The following is a 25532-nucleotide window of genomic DNA, read 5'->3' as shown; positions in this document are numbered from 1 at the left end:
GTTTCCCATGGATGTCCATCCCATCCTTCAGCCCTGTCAGGACATTGGAGCTGATGTCTCCATGAGCAAGAATGACCCTTACATAAAGCGAAATTATCCTGTCTTCAGGAGAAGCTGTGGGGTAGGGTGGAAGAATTGAACCACCTTTGTACTGAACTGCCAGCTGGAGAGTGTAGTCTCCTGCTAGGGAGTGTGGGGTGTGTACTTGAAGCAGATGGTTGAGAGGACATTCCTGGGAGGGAGGACTGCCCTGGCAGGGTAGTACTTTGAATGCTTTTAAGGTCTTCACGGACTGAAATGGTTCCTATTCATTCATTCATTGAAAAACATTTAATGATGCCTACCATGTCCAAGCTCAATGCTAGACACGGGGATAAAAAAAAAATTAACTGAGACCTAGTGATCCTGCTTTCATGGAATACAAGGTCAGGTAGAGGAGATGGACAAGGAAAGTGGAAGCTGAGGGCACCTGGGAGAAGGAGCATGTCTGCATGTGGGCAGCAGCGTTGTTGAGTCTGTCATTGAGCACAGGCTGGAAGAGTTAACAAGCATTCACCAGGCTAGACCCGGGGTACTAGAATATCCAAATCAAGAAATCAACATATTCAAAGAGTTGTGGTTGAAAGATGGGTTGTGAGGGGGGCTGTGACTGTGGAAAAGGCTAAATCATAGGGAACTAGGGTACTGCTAAAGGCCTTGGACTTTATTCTTAGCGATGTGGGGAACCCTGGAGTTACCGACAACCTCCCCGCCACCTAAAGAATTTTAAGAGGATTAAGGTGGTCACATTAGTGTTTTAGATGGAGCTCTCCTGCTGCAAGGTGGAGAAGGGATATGAAGAAGAGAAGGGAAGCTGAGAGGACAGTAAAAAGGCTGGCTCAGTGATCCTGGAGAGTGTGAGGAGGCCTGAACTGAGGTGAGACACCCTGGGGATGGAGATGGAGGGATGATTCGACATATTTCTCTCTTTATTCTTTAAATATTTGTTGTCCTTTAAGTGAAAGTTTACAAATCAAGTCAGTCTCTCATACAAAAATTTATATATACCTTGCTATATACTCCTAGTTGCTCTCCCCCTAATGAGACAGCATGCTCCTCTCCACCCTCTATTTCTCTGTCCATTCAACCAGCTTCTGTCCCTTTCTGCCCTCTCATCTCCTCTCCAGACAGGAGCTGCCAACATAGTCTCATGTGTCTACTTGATCCAAGAAGCTCACTCTTCACCAGTATCATTTTCTATCCCATAGTCCAGACCAATCCCTGTCTGAAGAGTTGGCTTTGGGAATTTGGGAATGGTTCCTGTCTTGGGCTAACAGGATGTCTGGGGACCATGACTTCCGGGGCCCTTCTAGTCTCAGACCATTAAGTCTGGTCTTTTTATGAGAATTTGAGGTCTGCATCCCACTGCTCTCCTACTCCCTCAGGGGTTCTCTGTTGTGTTCCCTGTCAAGGCAGTCATTGGTTGTAGCCGGGCACCATCTAGTTCTTCTGGTCTCAGGCTGATGTAGTCGCTGGTTTATGTGGCCGTTTCTGTCTCTTGGGCTCATAATTACCTTGTGTCTTTGGTGTTCTTCATCCTCTTTTGCTCCAGGTGGGTTGAGACTCATTGATGCATCTTAGATGGCCACTTGCTAGCATTTAAGACCCCAGATGCCACTCTCCAAAGTGGGATGCAGAATGTTTTCTTAATAGATTTTATTATGCCAATTGACTTAGATATCCCCTGAAACCGTGGTCCCCAGACCCCTGCCCCTGCTACGCTTGCCTTCGAAGTGTTCAGTTTTTTCAAGAAACTTCTCTGCTTTTGGTTTAGTCCAGTTGTGCTGACCTCTCCTGTATTGTGTGTTGTCTTTCCTTTCACCTAAAATAGTTCTTATCTACTATCTAATTATTGAAGACCCGTCTCCCTCCTGACTCTCGTAACCACCAAAGAATATTTTCTTCTCTGTTTCAACTATTTTTTGAGTTCTTATAATAGTGGACTCATGCAATATTTGTCCTTTTGCAGCTGCCTAATTTCACTCAGCATAATGCCTTCCAGATTCCTCCGTGTTATGAAATGTTTCACGGATTCATTATTGTTCTTTATTGATGGGTAGTATTCCATTGTGTGAATGTACCATAATTTATTTATTCATTCATCCATTGATGGGCACCTTGGTTGCTTCCATTTTTTGCTATTATAAACAGTGGTGCAGTGAACAAGGCTCTTATTTCTCTAAGATATATTCCAAGGAATGGGATTGCTGGATCGTATAGTAGTTCTATTTCTAGTTTTTTAAGGAAGCACCAAATCGATTTCCAAAGTGGTTGTACCATTTTACATTCCCACCAGCAGAAGTGTGTAAGTGTTCCAAGTCTCTCTACAACCTCTCCAACATTTATTATTTTGTGTTTTTTGGATTAATGCCAGCCTTGTTGGAGTGAGATGGAATGTCATTGTTTTGATTTGCCTTTCTCTAATGGCTAATAATCATTAGCATTTCCTCATGTATCTATTAGCTACCTGAATGTCTTCTTTAGTGAAGTGCCTGTTCATATCCTTTGCCCATTTTTTAATTGGGTTATTTTCTACATATTTCTGAATTAGAATTTATTCACTTATCCATTCAATATTTATTAAATCCCAATTATATGCCAGGCAATGAAGATATAGTAAGAAAACCAAATTCCTGCCCTCAGTAAGCTTATATTCTATTTCAAGGGGACAAATTATAGATAAGACATATAGTATTTCAGATGCTGATGAATTATGCTATGGAGGAAATTAAAGATAGGGAGAGGGGGACTAATTTTAAGTACAGGGTCCCAGGAAGCTATGGGATGTTATATTTGAGCCTAAATATGAAGGAGCTGGGGAAGTGACCTATTGCAGTATCTGGGAATAAAGTTGACAAGGGATTGCAAATACAAAGACCCTGAGGCAGAGCATGCCTGGCTAGTAAGTGGGGGAGCAAAGATGCTGTGGATGAAGTAGTTAAGGAACCAAAGTGGCAGCTAGATGAATCAAAAAGAGAGGGGGGTAGCTATGTGTGGACATGTAGGGCCACTGCAAGAATGTAGGCTTTTACTATGAAATGAGAAATCAGTGGTTTGTTTTGTTTTTAATTATAGCTTTATTGATACGCCTACTGAGCCACTTCCGAAAGATCACAATCATGAAAACCCTATGGAGCAGTTTTACTCTGCAACCCATGGGGTCACCATGAATTGGAATCAACTCACTGGCAACTGGTTTGGTTTATTGAGATATAATTTACATACTATACAATCCACCCATTTAAAGTGTAAATTAAATTGTTTTTAGTATATTCACAGAGTTGTGTAAGTACCACCACAATTTTAGACCATATTCATCACTGTCCTCACCCCCAAAAAACCTGTATCCTAGGCCACAGCAATTACTAATCTACTTACTGTCTCTATAGATTTATGTATTCATACAAACGGAATCGTATGATATGTGGCCTTTTATGACTGGCTTCTTTCACTTAGCATAATGCTTTCAAGGTTCATCCATGTTGTGTAGCATGTGTCATACTTCATTTCTTTTTATGGTAGAATAATATTCCATTGTATGAAAATACCACATTTTGTTTATCTATTTGTCAGCTGGGTTGTTTTCATCCTTTAGCTCTTATGAATAATGCTGATATGAACCTTTTATTTACAAGTTTTTGTTTGGATGTATTTTCATTCCTGTTGGGTATATACCTAGGAATGGAATCCTGGGCCATCTAGTAACTTCGGAGCACTAGTGGTGTGGTAGTTAAGAGCTTGGCTGCTAACCAACAGGTCAGCAGTTTGAATCCGCCAGCTGCTTCTTGGAAACCCTGTGGGGCAGTTCTACTCTGTCCTGTAGAGTCACTGTGAGTCATAATTGACTTGATGGCAACGGGTTTGGTTTTGGTGTATGGTAACTTTATGTTTAACCTTTCGAGGAACTTCAGCCTGTATTCCAAGGCAACTGCACCATTCTGCATTCCTACCAGCAGTGTGCGAAGGTTCCAATTTTTTCATCCTTACCAACAATTGTTACTATCTGTCATTTTTATTCTAACCACTCTAGTGGGTGTGAAATGATATCTCCAACATTTCCCTTTTGGCTAACGATGTTGAGCATATTTTCATGTTCTTATTGGTCATTTGTATATATCTTCTTTGGAGAAATGGCTATTCAGATCCTTTGCTCATCTTTTAGTTGGGTCATTTGTATTTTTATGATTGAGTTGTAAGACTCGGTGAGAGGATTTGAGAGTAGGAATAGTAAAAATTCATCAGTCGGAGTCAGCTAAGCCAAAGGGGAGAAATAAGTATTACTTATCACCATTTTGGAAACCCTGGTGGCTTAGTGGCTAAGTACTATGGCTGCTAACCAAAAGGTCGGCCATTCGAATCTGCCTAGGCGCTCCTTGGAAGCTCTATGGGGCAGTTCTACTCTGTCCTGTAGGGTCGCTATGAGTCAGAATCTACTCGACGGCAACGGGTTTTTTTTTTTTTTTAAATCACCATTTTACAAATACAGAACGAGTCTCAGTTAAATGATGCCCAAACACAGTGAAAGGCAGAGCTAGAATTCAAGCCAAGTTTGATTCCAGAGGCCTAGCTCTTAGTCTTAACCGTGAACGGATAGCAGGACCCTGAACTCTTCTTTTAATTTAGTCCCTTGCCCACCCAAATCTCCTACTACATTGCTGTAATCTCCCCAGCTGTCGACCTGTTGTTGCTAGCCCTACGCTCCTTGCCGAACTTCCTTGGAGGCGCCGGCAGATGGCGATGAAGTCCCCGGCAGGCCGCTCTGTCCAACCGGAGTACCTTTGTGGTGCCAGGCTCCTGGCGCCGCCGCACTTCCGGGCGCCGATCCAGGTGAGCTAGTTAGGGTCTTCTGAGACCCCCTCAGGCTCTTTGACCCTGAAGTGAGGGATCCTCTCCAGCCTGCGCAGTCTGAGGTGTCCAGTACCGGGGTCAGGGTGCCCAGGCCTAGGTAGCTGCACGAGGAGGCACAGCCGCCGGGACGCCTGGGTCCCGGCGAGGTCCAATGAGCTGTCAGCCCGGCGCACCTGCCCCACTTCGCCGGAGACCCGCGGAAGTCGCGCCTCCGGTCTCCTGGGGACCCTGGCAGTCCGGAACCGGAGAGTGACTCCTTCCCTTGTTCTCTCAGTCCCTGCCTGGCAGAGCCGTCTGCTCGGCATGGGTTCCCCAGTGACAGGGAGCCCCGACAATCCGAGGGGGGTTGAGATTGGCGAGGAGAAGCAGAGAGACTGTCCGGTAGAGAGCAGTCTGCCGCTTGAAATAAGTTTGTCTCATGGGCTGTTTTTTCAGCATTGGAATCTCCTGGAGGACATACACAAATTCCTACGCTTTACAACCAAAGATCCTGATTCAGTAGATATGGGGTGGGCCCTAGAAACCAGCGTTAACAGCCTTTCCAGGTTGATGCTCATAATCTGTGGATCTCACCTTCAGAACTAGTTGAGAGGAATATTGCATTGGGTTGGCTCTGGGTTTGTTTATCTTCAGGAGGGCTTCCAATAGGGTGTAATTCTAGCTGGGCTTTGGATTGAGGGACTGGAATATCCACTGCTTTCTCTTCCCACCCCCACCCTCTAGTGATGAATTCCCTCCCCTGCTCCTACCAGAATGCAGAAGGTGTCAGTGCTGCTCTTCCTGGCCTGGGTCTGCTTCCTCTTCTATGCCGGCATTGCCCTCTTCACCAGTGGCTTCCTGCTCACCCGTCTGGAGCTCACCAACCATAGCAGCTGCCAAGAGCCCCCAGGCCCTGAGCCCCTACCCACAGGGCACCAAGGGGAGCCCGGGGCCTGCTGGATGGCCTCCCGTTTCTCCAGGGTTGTGTTGGTGTTGATAGATGCCCTGCGTTTTGACTTTGCCCAGCCCCAAGTTTCACACATACCTGGGGAACCTCCTGTATCCCTGCCTTTCCTGGGAAAACTGAGCTCCTTGCAGAGGATCCTGGAGATTCAGCCCTACCATGCCCGGCTCTACAGATCTCAGGTTGACCCTCCCACCACCACCATGCAGCGCCTCAAGGCCCTCACCACTGGCTCACTGCCTACCTTTATTGATGCTGGCAGTAACTTTGCCAGCCATGCCATAGTGGAAGATAATCTCATTAAACAGCTCACCAGTGCAGGTCAGTCTAGGCCCCTTTGGAGGCCAGGAGTACTTTGTCTGATTCCTTCTTTTGTAGTCAGGGAGCCAAGACTTTGGGTGCCCAGCTGCATGTTTGACTGTGTTGTGAAAGGCACAGAAGGAGAAAGAGAACAGGTCCCTGTGTACAGGGAGCTCAGCTTGAGGGATAAAGGAGAGAGGATCTGGGCTTTGTCCTTAAGGAGCTTCTAATCTGCATGGAGCATTGGTTTTACTCTTGGGGAACTCTTTAAGTAACGTGCAGGCAACAGGAGGAGATATGGGCCTGGTACTCTTGTACATGTGGAGGAGAGGGCAGAGGGATCCAGGCTGTGTCCACAAGTACTCATTGACTTGGGAAAAGCAGAATACACCCAGGAAAAACAGCAGCAGAGATACCCGGGGACACATCTAGCAGAGCATTTTACAGGAACGAGGAGTAATAGGTCTGGGTGGAGTAGAGTTATCGGGGAAAGCTTCCTGAAAGAAAATTCCAGGCCTTGAAGGATAAGGAGTTAGTGGGTACAATTGCTGTGACTTAGAGTGCATGGCTGGAATTCCTAATGGGTCTTTAAAGAGCTCCTTTTCTTTTTCCCTGCACTCTTTGTCATGTCCCTGCAGGAAGGCGCGTGGTCTTCATGGGAGATGATACCTGGAAAGACCTTTTCCCCGGAGCTTTCTCTCAAGCTTTCTTCTTCCCATCCTTCAATGTTAGAGACCTGCACACAGTGGACAATGGCATCCTGGAACACCTCTACCCGACCAGTGAGCACAGGGCCAGAGGCTGACCTGGCAAAGATGGAGGGTCTGGGGAGGGCTGCTTCACTTCACAAATTCTGATCCTCCCACTGGTGCAAGGGCCTGGGTTTGTGTCCCTGGACATAGGGAAGTTGTCAAAGTCTGGCTGGGGTTGAGATGTGGACCTTAGTCCCCTATGCTCAGTGTTCTTGCCTCCACAGTGGACGGTGGTGAATGGGACGTGCTGATTGCTCACTTCCTGGGTGTGGATCACTGTGGCCACAAGCATGGCCCTCACCACCCTGAGATGGCCAAGAAACTTAGCCAAATGGACCAGATGATCCAGTGAGTGTTGGGTATTGGCTGGGGGAGTGGATTTGTGTCTGAGAACCTCAGCATATATGGCCCCAGAAGAAAAAGTCCTTATCTTGGAATCTTTCTCTTGACTGAATTCTGTGTTCTCCAGACTATTTTCTGAAGCTAGGGGCCTTATCCATGTAGAGTAACTCAGTGTATAGCTTTGGGCAACAGGATCATAGCAGATGGGGTATCCCTTTGTTAAAGGTCTAGGCCCTACTAATAGAAATCAAGGCTGGGGGTAAATGGGCCCCTGAGAAAAACTCTTTATCCATCTCTACTTTCTGACACATTTTTTGGCCCCCAGGGGCCTTGTGGAGCGTCTGGAGAATGATACACTGCTGGTGGTGGCTGGGGACCACGGGATGACCATGAATGGGGACCATGGAGGGGACAGTGAGCTGGAAGTCTCAGCTGCACTCTTTCTGTACAGCCCCACAGCCCTCTTCCCCAGCACCCCGCCAGAGGTGAGGCCTGGGGTGTCCCTTGTCTCACCAGTTGCTAGGTATTCAGCCCACATCATGATCACAGCATCCTCATGGATCCCTTAATTTTAAGCCCCCCAATTCATGATCCTAGGCATTCTCTACTCTCATTTCCTACTTAGGCCCCAATACCTTATATCGCAAACACTGACTTCAGCTCTGTTGTGAACACTTTGACCCTGTGCTTTTCCTCTAGGAGCCAGAGGTGGTACCTCAAGTCAGTCTTGTGCCCACGCTGGCCCTACTACTGGGCTTACCCATTCCATTTGGGAACATCGGGGAGGTGATGACTGAGTTGTTCTCAGGGAACAAGGACTCCCAGCCCTACTCCTCTGCTCTGGCCCAAGCCTCTGCTCTTCATCTCAATGCCCAGCAGGTAGGTAAGGGGCTGGACTTCTAGGTGACAGAGCTAGAGTGGTTATATGAGAAGCGTAATGACCCACTCTATTGTTCTTTGTGCAATCTTAACCCACCTTTGTTAGTCATGTTCCCCTTCCATCATCCCTTCCTTCTCCCATCCTGGACAAAGTTTAGGTCCCCCCTTTTATAATGTCTACCCTGGCCTCTGTCCCAACTTCTATCTCTGACCTGTCCCCCTTGGTCTCTGACCTTTTCTGCCAGGTGTCCCGATTTCTTCACACCTACTCAGCCGCTACTCAGGACCTCCAAGTTAAGGAGCTTCAGCGGCTGCAGAGCCTCTTCTCCAAGGCCTCTGCTGACTACCAGCGGCTTCTGCAGAGCCCCCAGGGGGCTGAGGCAACACTGCAGGCTGTGATAGCTGAGCTGCAGCAGTTCCTGCGGGGAGCTCGGGCCATGTGCATTGAGTCTTGGGCTCGGTTTTCTCTGGTCCGCATGGCAGGGGGTGCCACTCTTTTGGCTGCTACCTGCTTTCTCTGTCTGCTGGCATCTCGGTGGGCAGCCTCCCCAGGGTTCCCTTTCCACTCTCTACTCCTGATACCTGTGTCCTGGGGTCTGGCTGGGGCCATAGTATATGCTGGACTCCTGGCAACTACTGGGCTGAAGCTGGATCCAGTGGTTCTAGGGGCTGTGGCTGCAGTGGGCTCACTCCTGCCATTTCTGTGGAAATCCTGGGCTGGCTGGGGGGCCAGAAGGCCCCTGGCAGCCCTACTTCCCATCCCTGGGCCTGTCCTGTTCCTCCAGCTCGTTCGCTGGGCTACCTTCTTCTCTGATAGCTTTGTTATAGCTGAGGCCAGGGCCACCCCCTTCCTTTTGGGCTCACTCATCTTGCTCCTGGTTGCCCAACTTCACTGGGAGGGCCAGCTGCTACCACCTAAGCTGCTTGCAATACCCCGCCTTGGCCCTTCAACCCCAGCAGGCCCCCCACGGCACAATGGCATGCATGCCCTGGGGCTTGGAGTTGGGTTGCTTTTATGTACAAGGCTAGCTGGACTCTTTCATCGCTGCCCTGAAGAGACACCTGCTTGCCGCTCTTCCCCCTGGCTGAGTCCTCTGGCCTCCATGGTGGGCGGTCGAGCCAAGAATTTGTGGTACGGAGCTTGTGTGGGGGCACTGGTTGTCCTGTTAGCTGCTGTGCGCCTGTGGCTTCGCCGCTATGGTAATCTCAAGAGCCCCGAGCCCCCTGTGCTCTTTGTGCGCTGGGGGCTGCCACTTATGACCCTGAGCACTGCTGCCTACTGGGCGTTGGCATCAGGGGCAGATGAAACACCCCCACGTCTCCGGGCCCTGGTTGCTGGGGCATCAGTTGTGCTACCTCGGGCTGTGGCAGGGTTGGCTGCTTCAGGTCTCGTGCTGCTGCTCTGGAGGCCCGTCACGGTGCTGGTGAAGGCTGGGATGGGTACCCCAAGGACCAGGACTGTCCTCACTCCCTTCTCAGGCCCCCCCACTTCTCAAGTTGACCTGGATTATGTGGCCCCTCAAATCTACCGACACATGCAGGAGGTGTTCCGGGGCCAGTTAGAGAGGACCAACTCTCAGGGCCCCCTGACTGTGGCTGCGTATCAGTTGGGGAGCGTCTACTCCGCTGCTATGGTCACGGCTCTCACCCTGTTGGCCTTCCCACTTCTGCTGTTGCATGCAGAGCGCATCAGTCTTGTGTTCCTGCTTCTGTTTCTGCAGAGCTTCCTTCTCCTGCATCTGCTTGCTGCTGGGATACCCATCACCACCCCTGGTAAATACATATCTCAGCCCTTGTTCATCCAAGGACAGTAGTGATAGTGATAGTGATCTTGTTCATCCAAGGACAGTAGTGAGTTCAGCCCCTCTTGTTTTCAGGGAGGCGGAACTCCTCAGATTCCTTGCCTTGACACAGGGTCTTATGCCCCACACAGTTGGGAAGGTCTTCCTGATGTCTTCTCACCTGCTATAGCCAAGCTCATTGGTCACTTCTGCTGACTCCCAGGCTAGCAGGGTTCATGGGGGAGGGAGATAAGGAGCCCTCCTAGACTAACTTCTTATGGTATTGCTACATCCCAATGACCCAATAGGGGCATTTCCTAATTCCCAGTGATGGCAGTGATGAATTATGAGTGTATAATGAATGGCATAGAGAGCTGTGTATAAATGAAAGAGAGGCTGATCACAGTGGGGTTCAGGGGCTTAGGTTAGGGTGATGGGGCTTTGTGCCACAGAAGGAATTAGAATAACAGAGTGTTGACTGTAAGGAGGTTGGGGTGATGAGCATGTATGTGTGTGAGGGTTTACACTAAATAGTGGGAGTATGTGATCATAGGGCAGTAGACCATGGTTTGGGGAATGGGATGTGACTGTAAGGAAGCATATTTCTTCCCCCAGGTCCTTTTACTGTGCCATGGCAGGCAGTTTCTGCCTGGGCCCTCATGGCCACACAGACCTTCTACTCCACGGGTCACCAGCCTGTCTTTCCAGCCATCCATTGGCATGCAGCCTTCATAGGATTCCCAGAGGGTCATGGCTCCTCCATCTGGCTGCCTGCTTTTCTTGTGGGAGCCAACACCTTTGCTTCCCACCTCCTATTTGCAGGTACCTCCTTATCCCTTCCTTACTTCCACTGCTTACTCTGGCTTTGTGGAAGGAAAGGAAACCTGTGGATTTGAGTGAGGAGATGTGGTTTTAATGGATCTTTGGCACCTCTTGACCTAGGCTAATTAGAGTCTGAGCCAACGAGCGTGGTTGGGAACCAGGGGTTCTTATCTCTGGGTCCTTCACTGACTCCAGCCCTGTCCACTCCTGAGGCAGTAGGTTGCCCATTGCTCCTGCTCTGGCCCTTCCTGTGTGAGAGTCATGGGCCTCGGAAGAGGCGGCAGACCCCCAGGAATGACGCTGAGGCCAGAGTCAGGCCTGAGGAGGAGGAGGTGGAAGAGCCACTGATGGAGATGCGGCTTCGAGATGCACCTCACCACTTCAGTGCGGCGCTGCTGCAACTGGGCCTCAAGTACCTCTTCGTCCTTGGTGTTCAGGTGGGTGCAGGGGGAGATTAGGGAGTTAGTGACCTTTTCTCATGTGTGTACATCACATTCTTTCTTTCATACTTTGTTAAAACCCTGGGAGGGAGGCTAGACTGAGGTACAGGTAAGTGAAGTGGTTGCCCAAGGCCACCAGACTCAAATGGCAGTATTGAGACTTGAACCTGGGTTCCCTGAATCATAGTCCTAGGTCGTTTCCTCTTCACAACCTAGATCTGAACTCTGCTGGTTGCGTTTGGGGATTACTCCATTAGTGCACAGACTGGAAAAGCTGAGGTGATGGCCAGGATTCTTTTCCCAAGCTGTGGTCACAAATCCTCTTGTCCTCCAGAGGCAGAAGGTATTGTGCTGACATCTTCCTCCATCCTGGGAGGCAGAGCCTGAGTGTTAGCATCACAGATGGATAGTAACTTGCCTAAGGTCACAGAGTTAGTGGTTAGGCCAGGACAAGAATTGGGTTGCTAACTCCTAGCACAGGGTTTTTTCCAGTGACACTCACTGCTTTCCTCCTCCTTCCATTCTATACACGGACCTACAGCAACTCTTCCATTGCCCCGCATCCTCCTTCTCAAGTAACTCGGCCCCTCCTCTCCTCCTTTAGATTCTGGCGTGTGCCTTGGCAGCCTCCATCCTCCGCAGGCATCTCATGGTCTGGAAGGTGTTTGCCCCCAAGTGAGTGGATTTGCTTAAGAAGTAGAGGTGGTGAGGTGGGAGAAGCTTGGAGCAAAGTATGAATACCCAGGATGGACATGGCTTTGCCTCTGTACAGAAGAGGCTCTAGATCGGCCTTCAGTATCCCCTGAGATTCTCTGCCTTTCTTTGCAGGTTTATTTTTGAGGCTGCGGGCTTCATTGTGAGCAGCGTGGGACTTCTCCTGGGCATTGCTTTGGTGATGCGAGTAGATGGTGCTGTGAGCTCCTGGTTCAAACAACTAGTTCTGGCCCAGCAGAGGTAGCTTAGGCTGCAGGAGCTGGCTCCTGGCCACTGAGAGAGCTGGAGAATAGTATAGCCTGGCCAGTACTGATGCTGGATCATCTGCAAGAGATGCTCTGCTACACCTTTTACCACCATGCAGCCAGAGGCTACTGGCATTTGGGACTTCACTATTTTATAATTAAGACTCATAGTGGGGCCTGATCCCTGATTCCTGTGTTAGACGCATGTGAGGGACTGAGAGGTGGTCTCCAAAGTGGAATAAAAGAATTTACATAAACATGTGTCTGAGATGTGGGGCACCCCCACTATCGCATAGGGTTGGAGGGAGGTGAGTTACCTCCCTCCCATCTGGCACAGTCATCCAGGTGTGCTATACCTGAGAACCTTTGGGAAGTGGTTGGAGTTGTCTGAATTCACTGTCCCCACCTCTTCCCACATCACTTTTATCTCACATGCCATTTTCCTTTGCCATGCAACACATTAAGTTCCTATGCTTTGGCTGATAACAGAGGTATGGAGAAGGCTGAAAAGATAAGCCTAGGTATCAAGGAGCACACAGACTTGAAAGGGAAAAACTTTGTCATGCATTAAGGTACTAACAGGGAAGATTTCTGTGGGACCAAGTCCCACCTTTTGTGGTCCCTTAATCCTAGTCTGGAAACCCTGGTGGCGTAGTGGTTAAGTGCTACGGCTACTAACCAAGAGGTCAGCAGTTTGAATCTGCCAGGTGCTCCTTGGAAACTATGAGGCAGTTCTACTCTGCCGTATAGGGTCGCTCTGAGTCGGAGTCGACTCAATGGCAGTGGGTTTGGTTTTTGGTTTTTTAATCGTAGTCTCAGCCTTTTCTAGAAATCCTAGGCATCATTATCCTAATTCCCTTCCTAACCAGTAGAGCTTTCTTTTTATTACTACTTTCACTGAAGCTCCAGATAGTGCTGTGCCCCCTCCTCTGCTGTGTCCTTTCACTCCAGGACACCATTTGCCCTTCTGTTCGGAGGCCTCCCTAACTTCCCAGCCTGTGCTGCCTTTATTAGATCTACTTGTCCATCTTACACAGCATTGCACCTTGTTCCATTGATTATTGCTGACTTGAAGCCAAAATGGTTAATCTGCTGCTCCTCCTGTATGTTTCCCATGCCTTCTTGCCACCTCACCACTCCTGTGTCATGTTTGCAGGCTGGCATGAAACCTTTCTGGAGATGTCCATCAAAGGAATTCAGAAGAGGCTCTGGGGAGCCGGGTCAAGACTAGGGTTTGAGGTTTGAGTCCCCAGGGCAGAAGATGAGATGACTGCAGTGAAGGACAGATGCTAGAACTGTGGGACAGCACCTACTTTTGAATAAAAAAACCCAGTGCCATCAAATTGATTCTGACTTATAGCAACCCTATAGGACAGAGAAGAACTGCCCCATAGGGCTTCCAAGGAACACATGGTAGATGTGAACTGCCAACCTTTTGTTTAGCAGTCATATCTCTTAACCACATTTGAACAGGCAGGAGGAAAAAGAGAAGCCAAATAGCAATGATTGAAGTAAAAGCGTTCACTGCTGTGGTAGCTAAGGGATGAGTGCAAATTATTATTATTTTTGTTTTTTATTGTGCTTTAAGTTAAAGTTTACAAATCAAGTCAGTCTCTCGTACAAAAATTTATATATACTTTGCTATATACTCTTAATTGCTCTCCCCCGAGACAACCCTCTCCTTCCCTCCACGCTCTCTTTTCGTGTCCATTCCGCCAGCTTCTAACCCCCTCTGCCCTCTCATCTCCCCTCCAGATAGAAGATGCCAACATAGTCTCAAGTGTCTAGTTGAGCCAAGGAGCTCATTCTTCACAAGCATCTTTTTCTATCCCATTGTCCAGTCCAATCCCTGTCTGAAGAGTTGGCTTTGGGAATGGTTTCTGTCTTGGGCTAAGAAAAGGTCTGGGGGCCATGACCACCAGGGTCCTTCTAGTCTCAGACCATTAAGTCTGGTCTTTTTATGAGAATTTGGGTTCTGCATCCCACTGCTGTCCTCCCTCAGGGGTTCTCTATTGTTCAAATTGTTAATGGCCAGTAGTCCCAAGTGCTACAGAGGTCAAATAGAAAGATGAAGAAAAGTGTGTGCTGTTTCAGGAACTTAGAGGATCTGTCATTGGTGACCCTGCTGGAAACATTTAATAATGCAAAGGGAGAAGTTAGGCCCCAGCTGGTTTGTAAGAAGAATTAGAAAAGGCCCCCTGCCCCAGCCCTGCACCTCCTTCTGGTGAACACAATTCCCAAGCATAGTTTGGTGAGCAGACAGTGCTTTTGTGAGAAGAAAAAAGGACCTTTTCTCCATCCCTAGTACTATGAGGGAAATCCTGGTGGTATAGTGGTTAAGAGCTATGGCTGCTAACCAAAAGGTCAGCAGTTCAAATCCACCATGCGCTTCTTGGAAACCATATGGGGCAGTCCTAGTCTGTCGTATAGGGTCATTATGAGTTGGAATCGACTTGATGGCAATGGATTTGGGTTTTGGTAGTACCATGAGAAGGATTTCAGGCTCCAGTTGCCCAACCTTTACGCTACCACCACTCCCTCTTTGTTTTTGGCAGGGGTGCCCTTGTCTAGGGTAGAAGTTTGTTCTGATGATCTTCCAACCACTATTTCCCTTTCCCCTGATTCTTTAGAGGAAGATAGGTTAGCATTGATTTACACTATTTAAAAGTTCTTTCTAATTACATCCCTGCCTTTTATTTTACATCAAAGAGCCCATTCTACACTAACTCAGTTTCTTTTTTTAAAGAGCCTTTTTGAGGTACAGTGTATATACCATAAAATGCACTCATTTTAAGTGTACAATTCCATGATCATTAGTAAATTTATGGAGTTCAATCATTACCACAATTTAGATTTTTCTTTTTGTAACAGTTTTATTGAGATAAAATTCACATACAATTTGTCCATTTAGGGTGTACAATTCAATGGTTTTTAGTATACTCACTGAGTTGTGTAACCATAACCACAATCAATTTGAGAACATTTTCATCACCCCAAAAAGAAGCTCCATACCCTTCTGCTGTCAGCCTTCAGCCTCATCACACACCCTCATCCCCAGTCCTAGGCAACCACTATTCTACCTTCTGTCTCTGTAGGTTTTCTTATTCTGGACATTTCATATAAATGGAATATAATAAGTGTTTTTTTGTGACTGGCTTCTTTCACTTAGCACAATGTTTTGAAGGTTCATGTTGTAGCATGCATTAGTACTTTGTTCCTTTTTTTAATTGAGGTAAAATTCACATAACATAAAATTAATCATTTTACTCATTTTAAAATGTACAATTCAGTGGTCCTTAGTACATTCACAGTGTTGTGCAACAGTGACCACTGTCTCATTCCAGAACATTTTCATCATGCCAAAAAGAAACCCTGTACCTGTTAAGAAGTCACTCTGGTAACCACTAATTTGCTTTGTGACCCTATAAGATTGCCAATTCTAGATGTTTCATATAAATGGACTTATACAGTATGGTCTTTTGTGTTTAGCTTCTTTCAGCCTAATGTTTTCAGGCCTTATCCATGTTATACTATCTATGTATTAGTACTTCATTCCTTTTTGTGGTTGAATAATATTCTACTTTTTGTGGCTGAATATTCTACTACATGAATATACTACATTTTATTTATCTCTTCAATAGTTGATGGACATTTGGTTGTTTTCACTTTCTGGCTATTGTAAATCGTGCTGTTATGAACCTTCTTGTGCAAGTTTTTGTTTTGAATTCTCTTGGGTATATATACCTAGAAGTGAAATTGTTGGGCCATATGGTAACCCTATGTTTAACCTTTTGAGGAACTGCCAGTCTGTTTTCCAAAATGGCTGTACCATAGTACATTCTCACCAGTAGTGTGTAAAGTTTCCAATTTCTCCACATCCTTGCCAACACTTGTTTTTTGTCCTTTTTTATTCTAATTATCCTAGTGGGCCTGAAGTGGCATCTCATTGTGGTTTTGATTTGCATTTCCTGATGTTGAGCATTTTTTCTTGTGCTCGTTGGCCATACATATATGGATCTTGGCTGAAAGAATACCAGAAAGATATTTACCTGTATTTTATTGACTGTGCAAAGGCATTCAACTTTGTGGATCATAACAAATTATGGATAACATTGTGAAGAATGGGAATTCCAGAACGCTTAATTGTGCTCATGCAGAACATGTACATAGACCAAGAGGCAGTCATTCAAACAGAACAAGGGGATACTGCATGGTTTAAAATCAGGAAAGGTGTGCATCAAGGTTGTATCCTTCACCGTACCTTTTCAATCTGTATGCTGAACAAATAATCTGAGAAGCTGGATTATATAAAGAACAAGCATCAGAATTGGAGGAAGACTTATTAACAACCTGCAATATGCAGATAACACAACCTTGCTTGCTAAAAGTGAAGAGGACTTGAAGCACTTAACTGATGAAGATTAAAGACTACAGTATGGATTACACCTCAACATAAAACAAAAATCCTCACAACTGGACCAATAAGCAAGCAGTATCATGATAAACAGAGATAAGATTGAAATTGTCAAGGATTTTCACTTTACTTGGATCCACAATCAACACCCATGAAAGCAGCAGTCAAGAAATCACTGGATGCATTGCATTGGGCAAATCAGCCGCAAAAGACCTCTTTAAAGTATTGAGAAGCAAAGATGTCACTTTAAGGAGTAAGGTGTACCTGACCTAAGCTGTGGTGTTTTTAGTTGCCTCATATGCATGGGAAAGCTGGACAATAAATAAGGAAGACCAAAGAATTGATGAGTTTGAATCATAGTATTGGCAAAGAACATTGAAGAGACCATGGACCGCCCAAAGAATGAATGAATCTGTCTTTGGAAGAAGTACAGTCAGAATGCTCCTTAGAAGCAAGGATGGTGAGACTGCATCTCACATACTTTGGACAAGTTATCAAGAGGGACCAGTCACTGGAGAAGGACACCACACTTGGTAGAGTAGAGGGGTCAGTGAAAAAGAGGAAGACTCTCAGTGAGATGGATTGACACAGTGGCAACAACAATGGGTTCAAGCATAACAAAACTTGTGACAGTGGTACAGGACTAGGCACTGTTTCAAGTTCTGTTGTACAGAGGGTTGCTGTGAGTCGGAACCAATTTGATGGCACCTAACAACGACAATGAGCATTTACATATAAGTTTGTGTGGGCATATTTTCACTTCTTTTAGGAAGGTTCCTTGGGGTGGACTTGCTGTGTTGTATGGTAAACTTATGTTTAATTTTTAAGTAACTGCCAAACTGTGTTCTAAAGTGATGGTACTGTTGTTTATCCCCACTGGCAATGTATGGGGGTTCCAGTTTCTACACATCCTCACCAACACTTGATATTATCTGTTTTTTATTGTAGCCATTCTATGTGTATTTGTGTAGTGGGATCTCATGGTTTTAATTTGCATTTCCCTAAAGGCTAAAAAAAAAAAAAAAAATTTTTTTTTAAAGGCTAATGATGTTGAGCACCTTTTATGTGCTTCTAAGCCATTTGTATAATTTTTTTGGGTGAAATGTCTACTCATATTTTTTGCCCATTTTCAATGGTCTTTAAAAAATATTTTCATTATTGAGTTTTGAGAGTGTTTATATATTATGGATACCAGTCCTTTATTAGGTACATGATTTGCAAGTAATTTTTCCCACCTTGTAACTTTTCTTTGAATTTTAATGGTGTCTTTGCAACACATGAATTTTTAATAATAAAATCCAATTTATTAATTTTTAAAATTGCTCATGCTTTTTTGTGCTAAGAACTTACTGCTTAACTGAAGGTCACAAAGATATTCTTACGTTTTCTTCCAGAATTTTATATTTTTGGCTCTTAACATTTAGGTTTGTAATCCTTTTTGAGTTAATTTTATGTGTGGTCTGAGGTAAGGGTCAAAGGTTATTATGATTATGTATTTTTATTATTTTTTGCATACCGATAGTCAATTCTCCTAGTTCCATCTGTTGAAAGCTTTGGGCAAGCACCTTCGAGCAGTGCAACTGCACAAGCACAGGGCCACGCTACCACGCGGTTGAAGAGACAGTGGTCAGCGTGAGAAACTCATCAAGTTCCCTGCCTTATGGGGCTCTCTAAAATCACAGTACCGGTAGTGAGCCGGTAAAAATAGGACAATTACGGAGGGCTTTTTTTGGCGTCCCCTCTGTGCCTTTCCGAGACACTTTCCTACCGGGGCGGACTTTTCCTTGCTCCTCTCCGCGAGACTACGACTCCCAGCATGCAGCGCGCGGGCCAGCCCTTCGCGAGGGAGAAACCTGGGAAGGTCTCGTTGTGTCACTGCGAGGAAGGGTCGAGCCACCGACTGTGGTGCCGAGATCGGCTCCATTCTACCCTTTCTCAAGGTTTCGGGCTCCGCGAAAGCCAAGCCGATCGAACCGCTAGCCGAGAGACATCCGCGCTTACAGACTCCATCCTCCTCCGCCCAGCACCAGCCTCCCTATGGTCCGGGCCAGACTCGTTTTTTCCCCGAGTGTTCCGCGAGCACCAGCTCTTGAAGACGACCAACCACAGCTGCGAGTTTGGTAGGCTCGGCCAACCAGAGGCGAGATTGGAAGCTGGGGCGGGCGGCGGGAAGGGAAGAGAGTTCCTTTCTCCAAAAGGGTGGGGCGGCCTGGCAGATAACCCGAGGGAAGCAGGGGAGCCGCGGCGGCGTGCGGAAGGGCGCGGGGTCCCTCCACTTTCAAGTGGGAGGCTTCGGTACCCGCTCCGGGTGTCCAGCCCCAGCCTCGGCCACCATGTCCCAGACCCCTCTGGACTCACCATCGCCGCGCGCCAGCTGCCTGGACCTTTGGAGGGAAAAGAATGACTTGCTAGTTCGGCAGGCCAAGGTAATGCTGTGGCTGAAACCCTTGCCAGCCCCAAGCCTCTGGAAAGTGGGTTTGCAGCGGAATTACCCCTGCTGGGGAGAGGCTGAGCTTGACCACTCCCAAAGAGCCAGAAATGACTGGAGAATGACATCCCCTGCCTCTGCCACAAAGGGAGAGAGAAGGACTTATCCTCAGTGACACCCCCTCCCACATTTGACAGGTGACTCAGGACTCCGGTCTGTTATTGAGGCAACAGCATTTGGCTCAGGATGCACTGCAAGGGTTCAGGGAACTCCTTCATAGTCTGAGGGGTAAGCGAGGGTCCTGCCCAGGATGGTCATTTCCCCTCTGCCGCCGGAGAACCGCTCCGCTTCGCTTCTGCATTTCTGGGGTTGAGATGATCACTCAGGGGTTAGGGAGTTGTGTTTAAGGTACAGACTGGACTGGGGTGGCTTCATCGTTGTACAAGTAATTACACACTCTTTCTCTCTCTCTCTCTTTCACTGCCACTTGAAGAAGTGGTTTCTAGTCCAGACTCTGTCCAGAGAGTGGGTTCTTTATTGAGATCATTTTGGTTGGAGTGGGTGATCTTTGAGCAGGGATCTTATTTGGGGAATCTTTTGGGGAATAGTCAGTGAGACCAGCATTTGTTGCTCCAGGGCTTCCTGCAGCTATTTCTGCTCTTCCCTTGGAGCTGACTGTCATCTGCAACTTTATTACACTGAAAGCGAGCCATACCCAGGGCTTCACTGAGGACCAGGCCCAGGATATCCAACAGGGCCTAGAGAGAGGTGAGGGTCAGAGATTGACTCCCATGCCCCTGGCAGCTGCAGTCTGAGTTTAAGCCCTTTTAGGGAGATGGGAGGAGCACCATAATCTGTCACCTCCACAGATAGATTCTCTTCTCTGATCCTGTTTGTACCCCTCAGACCAGGTTGAGGCATTCTTATTGTGACCCTTGGGCTTCCGCAGAAGAGGAAGATGAAGAGATGTGGGTGAGGGGATAGACGATGAGGTCCCACCTCAGCTGTGCATGTGTGCTCTACAGTGTTAGAGGCCCAGGAGCAGCTAGGACCCCGGCTGGAATGTGGGCTCAGGGAGCTGTGGGACTCTGTCCTCCATATTTCCTCCCTTCTGCCGGAGCTACTTCCTGCCTTGCACCACCTGGCTGGCCTGCAGGCTGCCCTCTGGCTGAGTACTGACCGTCTTGGGGATCTGGCCTTGCTTCTGCAGTCGCTGAATGGCAGCCAGGTAATAAGGGAAGTGACCTGGATGGAAGAACCCCCTTCCCTGGCTGCAGTACAATCATTATGTGCTGGAAAGGCTGTTTGGTTGGTGGTCAGAGACCTGGAACTCTTGAATGACCTTGTTCTGTTTGGGCCCTCACTGGGGGATTCTCTTGGGAGTGTTTTTTATGGCCTAATGATGTTGGGTGAGGTTAGGGTTCTCATGACCTTGCTCAAGTCACTTCCCAGCCTGTCTTATCAGTAACCCGGACATGGTGCTTTGCTTCTTGTCCTCATGGGCTTATCATGAGTGAGAAGGTGAACTAGAATCGATCCTCACTGCTCCAGGTTTTTCTTCTTCCCTTTATCCTTGCCCCATAGTTATCTATCTCCTAGAATTGAGGGAGCAGGGATCAGGAGGACCCTAAAGCTCAATGTTTCAGCCAGGGTAGACTGAGACAGGAGAAGAGGGGATGGTTACGAACTTGAAGCCTCTAGTCATCTTTTTCTTCCCAGAGTGGGGCCTCTGAGGATCTGCTGCTGCTGCTAAAAACTTGGAGCCCCCCAGTTGAGGAGTCAGATGCTCCACTGACCCTGCAGGATGCCCGGGGCTTAAGGGATGTCCTTTTGACAGCATCTGCCCTCCGTCAAGGTCAGCTAACAACCTGACTCATCTCTTCTTTCCCACTTTCTGTCCCAAGGGGCCGTCTGGGCTCATGGCCTCTCTGTCATGTCCTGTTCAGCCCCATGGGTTCTTGTAACCCATTATTCATCCTGCCCTATGGACCTCTGTAAGCTCATGCCCCGATTTCCCTCAGGCCTCCAGGAGCTAATCACAGGGACCCTACCCAGGGCACTGAGTAGCCTGCAGGAAGCAGCCTCAGGTCTGTGTTCACGGCCCGTGTTGGTCCAGGTGTACACGGCGCTGGGGACCTGTCTCCGTAAGATGGTAAAGACAGTCCTGGGGTTGGTGAAGGGAAACCACGAGTGTTATGGGCAGCTTTCTGCTTTGTGAGGGTAGCTGAGGCCCATGTCCTCCCACCCCTCTAGGGCAATCCACAGAGAGCATTGCTGTACTTGGTTGCAGCCCTGAAAGGGGGATCTGTTTGGGGTCCCCCACTTCTGGAGGCCTCCAGGCTATATCGGCAACTGGGGGACACAGCAGCAGAGCTGGAGAGTCTGGAGCTGCTGGTTGATGTAAGAAACTATGCCCAGTGAAAACACAGGGTGGAGGATTACTGAGGTGCTTGCAGTGTGGTGACTAGTCAAGCTACAAGTATAAGGAAGTATGGCTCCAAAAGATTATACTTTTTTCTTTCTGTCCCCTTTAGGCCCTGAGTGTCACCCAGAACTCTGAAGCCCCCCAACTTCTCATTGAGGTAGAGTTGCTACTCCCACAACCTAATCCAGACTCTCCCCTTTACTGTGGCACACAGAGCCAGGCCAAGCACCTACTAGCAAGCCGATGCCTACAGACGGGCAGGTGACGTTCCCCCTTGCTCATATGAGCTCCCTTCTCACTTCTGATGCCTTCCCTGGAATGTGACTCTGCTTCTGTTCTTGGGATTGGGGGCTAGAGCAGGTAGTAGTGGGACCTAGGTCCCTACTCTTGGCCTCCTGTCTTGCTGCTGGACCTGAACTGAGAATTCTTCACCCAGGCATTAACCTCTTATATCTTTAAAACTCTGAAGTCTCTTCCTGAATCCATTCTATAATTAGGGAATATCCACTGAGCTAGGGTTGGAGCCCCCAAGACACCACCCTCATCCCCTAGGGCCCTCGAGCATCCTTCTGTTAGCTAAGAGAAAACGTTGGAGGGACCTGCCAGAGGCCTGAGGTGAGGTGCATTGTCTATGACTCCTCAGGGCAGAGGATGCTGCAGAGCATTACTTGGACCTGCTGGCCCTGTTGCTGGATGGCCTGGAGCCAAGGGTAGGTGCGTCTTTGAGGTTCTTTGCAATAGGTAAGGAAGGCTGAGGTCCCCTTTGGAGTAGAGCAGGACTGCTGTTTCTACCTCTACAGTTCTGTTTGTCCAATCTGGATGGTGAGAGTGGTATAGGTGGGGACCAGATAGAGAAGGCTTCCCAGAGCAAGAGGTCCAGAGCAACAAGCAATGGATAGTCTTTGCATGGTACTAAAGCCTAGTAAAGAGGCTGGGGACAGTGGCTTATGCCTCTTCAAGACACTACACTTTCCTCCCACCCCAGTTTTCCCCACTCCCCTGCCCTCCTGGGCCCTGTATGCCTGAGGTGTTCTTGGAGGCAGCAGCAGCGCTGATCCAGGCAAACCGAGCCCAGGATGCTTTGACTGTTTGTGAGGAGCTGCTCATCCGAACATCATCCCTACTTCCCAAGATGCCCTGGTCATGGGAAGATGCCAGAAATGGAGCCAAGGAGCCAATAAACTGCCCACTCTGGGTCTCTGCCACCTACCTGCTTCAGGGTCAGGCCTGGGTGAAAATGGGGGACCAAAAAGAGGCAGTTAGTGAATTTAGCCGGTGAGTTTGAGAAGCCCTGGGGGACATGGGGTAGGGGGGTAATTTTCTGATTGGGACCAGAGTGGGAGCTCTGTCCTTACCTAGCTGCCCCAGAGTTTCTTAGGTTGAACCTCTACGCCACATCCCGCTTCAGGTGCCTTGAGCTGCTCTTCCGGGCCACACCTGAGGACAGAGAACAAGGTAATCTAGACTTAATGTTCATCTTCCCTCCTGGAAGTGGTGGTGATGGAGATGGGTTCTCTTTCCATGTGTCCCAACCCATCAGGAGACTAAAGGCAAGAGGACTACGGACATGGAAAAGATAGGGAGGGACTTAGGATTTTGGTGACTGTGACTGGGAAACCACTTCTTGACTTTGAGAGTGGTTCCCAGGGGCTGCTTCCAACAGTGACCAGAGGTGCAGACCAGATGTGGCACTGCAACAGCTTCGATTAGCTGCTCTGATTAGTCGTGGACTGGTATGGGTGGCCAGTGGCCAGGATACCAAAGCTCTGCAGGACTTCCTCCTCAGCGTGCAAATATGCCCAGGTTTGTATACTTGCATGAGATCAGATATGTACAAATGTGCATGGACAGAGAGGCCTAGGGGAGGTATCGGGCATGGATGTAAAATTGGTATTCCCAGATAGGAGAGGTGAATGGGATTATGCTATATATATCTAGGGGCATAACCAGGTGCACATATAGACATATACAAATGTGTATACAGAGCCCCCAAGAGTTCCCAGGTCTTCCCATGTCCTCAGACAAAAAGACAGTGATTGTAGTAGCAGTGATTTGGGTAGGAGGAGCAGTGCCGGCTGAGCCTTTTGTCCTGGGCAGGTGAAAGAAGACAGCTTCTACATTTGTGAGTGACATTCAAGGTGGACCCTGGGATAGGAATTGTTAGGAATGATCTATCTCAAGTTCCATGTGTGACTGTAGGCAAGACATTTACCCTCTCCAGGCCCCAGTTTCCCCTTTTATAAAACGATGCCTAAGTCTCTGTCAAGATCTAAGGCTCTACTCTGGGGTGGGGGTACAGGTAATCGAGATGCTTCCTTTCACCTGCTTCAGACTCTGAGGAGACTGGATCGGAGGAATGAGGCCACTGCTTTCTGGTGGAGGCTAGAGGCCCAAACTGAGCTGCCACCAGAGGATGCCACATGGTGAGGCTGAGGCCTGCTGGCTTGGGGCTGAGAGGCACTTGAAGTCCTGGAGCCTCAGGCCTGTTGGGGGTGGTGGGGAATAAAAGGGAAGAGATGGCTGCCCAACCTTCTGCCTAACCTTCACTCTGGGGCATCTTCCTTCTTGCTCTTTAGGTCTCTCCCCCTATACCTAGAAACCTGCTTGAGCTGGATCCACCCTCTGGACCAGGAAACCCTCCTGGAAGAGTTTCGGACATCTCTGCTGGAGACTTCTGATCTGTAGCTGCCATGTTTCCTAGACCAGCTTGAGCTGGCCCCCCAACGTCTCTCTGTGGGGAGGACTTTTCTTTACCATCTTTGGAAAATGTGGCTGGAGCTTCCCACTCTTACATAATTCCAGTTGGAGAGGTTGGTAGGTGTCCTGCCAAATTTGGCCTAGTAACTGCCATCCTGGTTCCAAAGGAAGTGTCCCCCTGCGACCTCCAACAAGACATTGAATTTGTTTATGGCATGTTTTTTTCTGTATTAAGTAAAATCTCATATTTATCTTGTCTGTCTACTGTATATACTTGAGTGGGAAGGCTTTTAGCTTCTAGATTCATTTGAGTGCTGGTTGTCTAAGATACCCCTCTCCTACCATCATCTCCTACCTTATGAGTTTGAAGTCTGGGGTGAGGAAAGGGTTATTGGAACCCTTACTCAGGACGCAGTGGCATTAGTCCTTCCCATTGCCTAAAAGCAGAGCCCCGAATCCAGGATCCTGTGCTAAGTGACCGAATGAGTAGAATCGCGTTGGGAGGGTGGTCTGGGCAGATCTCCTAGGACAAGGTTGGGTGCTTGATAATAAGAAGAGGGACAGGCAGACCATTGAGTCTCTGGGTGACTCCCCTCTCCGCAGTGCCAAATTCTAGCACTGGACCTATCTCAGTCCAGTGTGTCTGTGTGGGTAGGGGGCAAACTGTGAATTGAGTAGCGTATCACTAAGAACTGCCTATTGATTACAGTCAGGGTCACTGGCATTTTGGGACTAAGGATTTCAAGTCCCAGCATGCAATTTTCTTGATGTTTTGGGTTCTAATGAATCAGCTGTGTGTTCTGTGGTTGCCCTTTGACCCCTCTCTGAAGTTGAGTTCCCTCCCCCATAACCATCAATATTGTGACCCTAATACTTCGCAATATGTTTTCTCCTATTCAAAATGGGGGATTGAGAGTTTGACATAACTAACACTATCATGATGCTCTAAACAGTCTATAAACATTTTTTATTGCACCAGCTGCACTGGTCTCTTACAAAGGGGTGCAGAGCTCCCTTGGCTCCTGTGGCCTTGGTCTCTCTCTTCTTTGTTCTCTTGAGAAATGGCCTTCAGCCTGCAAGACGACAGCTAGGAAGGCTGTCTGGTGCTTTCGGTCTGCAACTTTCTTTTTTTGCTCTTTATCTCAGTCGGAGTGAACTTGGCAGGCCTGAGTTTTTTTCAGCCTGTTACAAACATGCAGATTAGAGTCCAGATGTCTGACATGTGTATCTTTAATAAAGAATTTCTTGTAGTTGTTTTGTGATGTATATGACCATCTGTGGGCTACATGCTTAAAAACATTAGGTAATCTTTGCTAAAATGATATATAAGCTCTGATGTAAAAATTGCTCTTTGGACTAAAGAAGATATTCAGGCAGCCAACAGATACATGAGAAAATGCTCTCGATCATTAGCCATTAGAGAAATGCAAATTAAAACTACGATGAGATTCCTTCTCACACCA

General features: G+C 47.8%; 2 protein-coding genes across 7 annotated transcripts; both read left to right on the top strand.

Moving 5' to 3' along the window:
- Positions 1–84: 84 nt before the first annotated feature.
- Positions 85–17735, top strand: PIGO (phosphatidylinositol glycan anchor biosynthesis class O). Of its 4 annotated transcripts, XM_049896158.1 has the most exons (13): positions 262–916; positions 4710–4866; positions 5611–6151; positions 6769–6912; positions 7107–7230; positions 7550–7709; positions 7924–8103; positions 8349–8573; positions 9825–9876; positions 10500–10706; positions 10923–11143; positions 11751–11821; positions 11975–17735. In XM_049896158.1, the coding sequence occupies exons 3-13, from the start codon at positions 5641–5643 to the stop codon at positions 12102–12104; spliced, it is 2025 nt and encodes a 674-aa protein (XP_049752115.1). In that variant the 5' UTR covers positions 262–916; positions 4710–4866; positions 5611–5640; the 3' UTR covers positions 12105–17735. The 4 variants fall into 4 exon arrangements, with proteins under 4 accessions (XP_049752113.1, XP_049752112.1, XP_049752114.1 ...); XM_049896156.1 differs by having other exon boundaries at positions 85–916; positions 5640–6151; positions 8349–9876; XM_049896155.1 differs by having other exon boundaries at positions 85–916; positions 8349–9876.
- A 631-nt stretch (positions 17736–18366) lies between these two features.
- On the top strand, positions 18367–25288 carry FANCG (FA complementation group G). 3 transcript variants are annotated; one of them, XR_007518726.1, is made up of 14 exons: positions 18367–18945; positions 19145–19235; positions 19584–19715; positions 19973–20175; positions 20667–20802; positions 20969–21099; positions 21201–21347; positions 21482–21633; positions 22016–22082; positions 22358–22647; positions 22781–22827; positions 23020–23175; positions 23704–23795; positions 23949–24037. XR_007518726.1 is itself a non-coding variant. In XM_049896531.1 (14 exons), exons 1-14 carry the CDS (start codon positions 18853–18855, stop codon positions 24055–24057), a joined length of 1878 nt encoding a protein of 625 aa, XP_049752488.1. In that variant the 5' UTR covers positions 18367–18852; the 3' UTR covers positions 24058–25288. The 3 variants fall into 3 exon arrangements, 2 of the variants coding, with proteins under 2 accessions (XP_049752488.1, XP_049752489.1); XM_049896531.1 differs by having other exon boundaries at positions 23672–23795; positions 23949–25288; XM_049896532.1 differs by having other exon boundaries at positions 23704–24042.
- The last annotated feature ends 244 nt before the right edge of the window (positions 25289–25532 follow it).

The sequence above is a fragment of the Elephas maximus genome, chromosome 9 (genome assembly GCF_024166365.1).
Source record: "Elephas maximus indicus isolate mEleMax1 chromosome 9, mEleMax1 primary haplotype, whole genome shotgun sequence".
NCBI classification, from domain to species: Eukaryota; Metazoa; Chordata; class Mammalia; order Proboscidea; family Elephantidae; genus Elephas; species Elephas maximus.
This window is presented reverse-complemented; position numbering and strand designations above follow the sequence as displayed.